At 44.9% G+C, this 6,000-nt stretch overlaps 1 protein-coding gene across 1 annotated transcript in view; it reads left to right on the top strand.

Moving 5' to 3' along the window:
- gfra2b (GDNF family receptor alpha 2b) overlaps positions 1 to 6,000 on the top strand; it is a gene marked incomplete at both ends in the record, with an annotated part of 62,747 nt that overhangs the window by 26,307 nt on the left and 30,440 nt on the right. Inside the window, one exon of the mRNA XM_080477015.1 lies at positions 5,557 to 5,634. Coding sequence (XP_080333141.1) covers positions 5,557 to 5,634 — 78 coding nt within the window. The remainder of the gene's footprint in view (positions 1 to 5,556; positions 5,635 to 6,000) is intronic.

The raw sequence follows: 6,000 nt of genomic DNA on the forward strand, positions 1-6,000 counted from the left end.
TTATTTTCTCACACACACACACACACACACACACACACACACACACACACACACACACACACACACACACACACACACACACACACACACACACACACACAGCCAGAAGTATCCTTGAGGTGAAGCAGTGTGAGTGTAATCCTGTTGGTTCCACCTGCAGAGGATTAGACCTGGTTCTGCTGGTGGAGCAGCAGGAGTCAGAAAAGTTAGAACGGGTGGAGTCGTCCTGTTTCTTCACATGCTAACTGTTAGCATCAGCTCACCTAGCATGGAACTGCTCCCCAAACAACAGTTTAGAATGAACTCTAATTCTAGTTCTACCATCGTGACAAGAACCAAATCACCTGGTTGAAACGCTTCATGAGGGTCTACTGCTGGTTTTACTGTCTCTGGTAATGGATTCTGATATGCTGCCTCTGGTAGTGGAATACATCTTGAGGCCTCTGATCTTTCCTGTGTACTCAGTGTTTTGGGGCTGAAGGACTGACGAGAAGTGAAAACATGATAATTAACTAGTTTCCCTTAGTCGATTCTCAGTTTTCTTTAATTCAATTCCCAATAACTGAATTTTAACATGTTGAAAAGAAAAAAAAAAGTGAGCCGCAGTTATGGCTTCTTTCAGGGTGTGTGTGTGTGTGTGTGTGTGTGTGTGTGTGTGTGTGTGTGTGTGTGTGTGTGTGTGTGTGTGTGTGTGTGTGAAGGTGAGCTGTGACAGGAAGCTCCTCAGTGCTGCTGTTGTGGATAATTACACACTCACTTTGCTCGATGCCTTTTTCCTCTTAGCTGCTTTCATGTTCACCAGGACCAGTCTGCACCATCCACCCACCATCGCCTCCATCCACCACCTCCATCTGTCTCCACCCATAATCCAACTGTCATCCACCCACCAACACCCATCATCAATCCACCACCACCTCCACCCTCCACCATCCATCATCCACCCACCACCATCTATCATCCACCCACCTCCATCAATCATCCACCCACCACCACCCATCATCCATCCACCACCTACACCCACCACCATCCATCATCCACCCATCACCATCTATCATCCACCCACCTCCATCAATCATCCACCCACCACCACCCATCATCCATCCACCACCTACACCCACCACCACCCATCATCCATCCACCACCTACACCCACCACCACCCATCATCCATCCACCACCTACACCCACCACCATCCATCGTCCAACCTTCATCCAACCATCAAACTGGTTAGAAACAGGTTTTAATCTGGTTTTAATCTGGCGGGACCTAAATCAAAGTGGAAGCTCAGGGGGACAGAGTGTTTTAGCAGGAACTGCTACTGTCATGTGTTCATCGCAGGTGGTTTCGGTGCTCACGCTGCGTCCCGACTCGTCTCTCTGGTTTCCTCGCCGGTCGGCTGCAGCCTCACTCTGCTCCGTGAGGGTAAATTAGTTTCAGCTCAGCGGGACGCCGTCATCGCGGCGCTGTGACTACAGAAGTGGTGCCAGCCGAGCGGCGGGAGGCCGCGGCGCCGCTAAATGCCACATGAATGTTCAAGGGTGGCAAATGAAGGAGCGTAAATCTAGACCAGAGCTGAAGCAGCCTGGAGCTCCGCGTGCTAACCGCAACATCAAAGTGAGCTAGCAGCTTCAATGCTAACTTGTGAAAATAGATGATCATAGTGAGTTAGCAGTGCTAATGCTAACATGTTCAAATAGATCATCAGAGGGAGTCAAAATCTGGAAGGCAGGTGTAAGAAAATGAACCTTCAGCCGTGCTAATGCTAATGCATGGAAGTGGAAAGTCAAAGTTAATCCTCACAACAACGCTGTTTCCTGTAACCATGGTTACTGTCCGATCGTCCCGCGACATTTTCGGAACCAGAAAACGGGTTTTATAAACGTGTTCCAGAGTGGAGGAATTAGAAAACGCCGCCTCGGCTTTGACGTGTGGACGGACAAGACGGACATCAGCTGAAAACGATGATGTCATGGCCCCGCCTCTCGACCTATAACCCCGCCTCCCTCTCCGTGACGTCATTAACACCACCAACATGGCGGACTACCTGCTCCAGGTGGAGCTGGTGCTGATGCTCGTCGCTTTAATAAGGACACATGCTGGATTTGTCCTTTTCTACCTTTTTTCATGCTCCGTGTCTTCTTCTCTGTTTCTGCTGTGTTTCTGTGGCAGCGTTACAGCGCCACCTACAGGCCTGGCAGGTGTACTACATTGTTCTGAGTAGTTTTCATGGTGTCATGGATGCTGGTGGTTCCCGTCTGGACAGGAAACTTTTTCAGAACGACAAAGAGAATGAAGAAGTTTTTGGCTCGAGTAGACGGGGACCTACTTAAGACCTCTAAGGCTAACAAGTGAAAATACAAGATCAGATTTAGACCCTGTTCACACGAGGCAAAATGATCCTGTTTCTCCCGCAAGGCATCATAGAAATGACTCAAAACAACGTATTGCACCTGCACAGGCTGATAGGTGGTGCTGTAACTCTGCTACACACACATGGCAAACCGATGTTGTAGTGTGGGCGGGGCCTCAGTCCAGCTCTAATGCTAATAGGTTCAAATGGATGATCAAAGCTAATGCTAAGTTGTGAAATCGGATGATCAAATTGAGTTAGCAGCCGTAATGCTAACATAAATAATCTGCTCAGCGTGAAGGATCTCGGCTCGGTGACTACATCAACCTCAGGACTGCTACCGGAACGACTTTACGCCGCGCCGCCGCCGAACGCCAGTTAAATGTTCATGGGTGGCAGACGAGTGCGGAGTGAATGGAGGGCAGAGCTGAACCGGCGGCGGAGGGGCTCGGCGGAGGAGACTGCTTGTGCTAACTCACTCAGATTAAAGACAGGAAGTGGCTGGATCGGAGTGGAAATGTCAGGCGGCGTGTTGAGTGTTTACCTGCAGGATAAACTGCCGTAATCCTCCGTTAGAGAGGAGAAAGAAAACAGCTCTTTGATCAACGCTAAGCTCCCGCGTCAACATCACGCTCGCTGTTTGTGGTTCTCCACGGTCGTGTTCAGACTGGTGAAGTAACGTCGCTCTGCTGCCTCCAGCTGAGTCACAGCAAACTTTCTTCCTGTTCGACTTCCTGTTCAGTTGTCTGCATGACCGTCCACTTTACCTGAGGAGGCTAACGCTAGCTTAGCTTAGCTGAGCTGAGCTGAGCTGAGCTGAGCTTGATTCTACTGTGTTACATATGGCACTGAATTCTACTGTGTTATCTATTGTACTTGATTCTACTGTGTTACCTATGGCACTGGATTCTACTATGTAATCAATTGTACTGAATTCTACTGTGTTATCTATTGTACTTGATTCTACTGTGTTACCTATGGCACTGGATTCTACTATGTAATCAATTGTACTGGATTCTACTGTGTTACCTATAGTACTGGATTATACTTTAATATCTCTATACTTTCTGGATTGTACTGTGTTACCTATGGTACATGCTTCTACTGTGTTACCTATGGCACTGGATTCTACTGTGTTACTACCTATTGTACTGGATTACTGTGTTACCTATGGTACTGGCTTCTACTGTGTTACCTATAGTACTGGATTCTACTTTAATATCTCCATACTTCTGGATTGTACTGTGTTACCTATGGTACAGCGTTCTACTGTCTTACCTATGACACTGGATTCTACTGTGTTACCTATTGTACTGGATTATACCTTATTACGTATTGTACAGGATTCTACTGTGTTACCTATGTACTGGATTATACCTTAATGTCTCTATACTTACTGGATTGTACTTTGTGAGCTATGGTACAGGATTCTGCTGTGTTTCCTATTGTACTGGATTATGCCTTATTATCTATTGTACAGGATTCTACGGTGTTACCTATTGTACTGGATTATGCCTTATTATCTATTGTACAGGATCCTACGGTGTTACCTATTGTACTGGATTATGCCTTATTATCTATTGTACAGGATTCTACGGTGTTACCTATTGTACTGGATTATGCCTTATTATCTATTGTACAGGATTCTACGGTGTTTCCTATTGTACTGGATTCTACTTTAATATCTCCATACTTCTGGATTGTACTGTGTTACCTATGGTACAGCGTTCTACTGTCTTACCTATGACACTGGATTCTACGGTGTTACCTATTGTACTGGTATTACTGTGTTACCTATGGTACTGGATTCTACTGTTACCTATAGTACTGGATTCTACGGTGTTACCTATTGTACTGGATTACTGTGTTACCTATGGTACTGGCTTCTACTGTGTTACCTATAGTACTGGATTCTACTTTAATATCTCCATACTTCTGGATTGTACTGTGTTACCTATGGTACAGCTTTCTACTGTCTTACCTATGACACTGGATTCTACTGTGTTACCTATAGTACTGGATTATACTTTAATATCTCTATACTTTCTGGATTGTACTGTGTTACCTATGGTACATGCTTCTACTGTGTTACCTATGGCACTGGATTCTACTGTGTTACTACCTATTGTACTGGATTACTGTGTTACCTATGGTACTGGCTTCTACTGTGTTACCTATAGTACTGGATTCTACTTTAATATCTCCATACTTCTGGATTGTACTGTGTTACCTATGGTACAGCGTTCTACTGTCTTACCTATGACACTGGATTCTACTGTGTTACCTATTGTACTGGATTATACCTTATTACGTATTGTACAGGATTCTACTGTGTTACCTATGTACTGGATTATACCTTAATGTCTCTATACTTACTGGATTGTACTTTGTGAGCTATGGTACAGGATTCTGCTGTGTTTCCTATTGTACTGGATTATGCCTTATTATCTATTGTACAGGATTCTACGGTGTTACCTATTGTACTGGATTATGCCTTATTATCTATTGTACAGGATTCTACGGTGTTTCCTATTGTACTGGATTCTACTTTAATATCTCCATACTTCTGGATTGTACTGTGTTACCTATGGTACAGCGTTCTACTGTCTTACCTATGACACTGGATTCTACGGTGTTACCTATTGTACTGGTATTACTGTGTTACCTATGGTACTGGATTCTACTGTTACCTATAGTACTGGATTCTACGGTGTTACCTATTGTACTGGATTACTGTGTTACCTATGGTACTGGCTTCTACTGTGTTACCTATAGTACTGGATTCTACTTTAATATCTCCATACTTCTGGATTGTACTGTGTTACCTATGGTACAGCTTTCTACTGTCTTACCTATGACACTGGATTCTACGGTGTTACCTATTGTACTGGTATTACTGTGTTACCTATGGTACTGGATTCTACTGTTACCTATAGTACTGGATTCTACGGTGTTACCTATTGTACTGGATTACTGTGTTACCTATGGCACTGGATTCTACTGTTACCTATAGTACTGGATTCTACGGTGTTACCTATTGTACTGGATTACTGTGTTACCTATGGCACTGGATTCTACTGTGTTACCTATTTACTGGATTCTAATTTATTCTCTGTACTTACTGGATTGTACTGTGTTACCTTTGATGCTGGATTCTAGTTCCTGGTGCTGGATTGCAGTCGGTGACGCTGCCCTGCTGTTTTTCAGGTGAAGAGTTCTACGAGACGTCTCCGTACGAGCCCATCCACTTCTCTGAGGAGTTCAGACACGCCTCCATCATCTCAGGTACAACTCCTGTTTTCTACTGTGTTCTAATGTCTTGAAGCTTTGAAGCCCCGTGTTGCTGCGGTCACCTTCACTCTGACCTGCAGGGGGCGCTCTATCTTGTTCACACTGTGCTGAGGTGAACGACCATGTTTCCTCTGGGCTTGTTTTCTGAATTAAATCTTGTTTCTCCGTCACAAACTTTCCCTCCTGCAGATCAAACTCTAACGTTTCCCGCTCTGATGGCTTCCATCAAACACACCCGCTTTTCTCTCATCTCCTCCGTTACCATGACGACCGGTCCGTCTCTGCTCGTGTCATTCAGTCCGTCCTGGACCGCACTGCAATTAATTCACATTTATTCTCACTCCTGTCATAAAAACATTT

This window comes from Lipophrys pholis (genome assembly GCF_963383615.2).
Source record: "Lipophrys pholis genome assembly, chromosome: 12".
In the NCBI taxonomy this organism is placed as follows: domain Eukaryota; kingdom Metazoa; phylum Chordata; class Actinopteri; order Blenniiformes; family Blenniidae; genus Lipophrys; species Lipophrys pholis.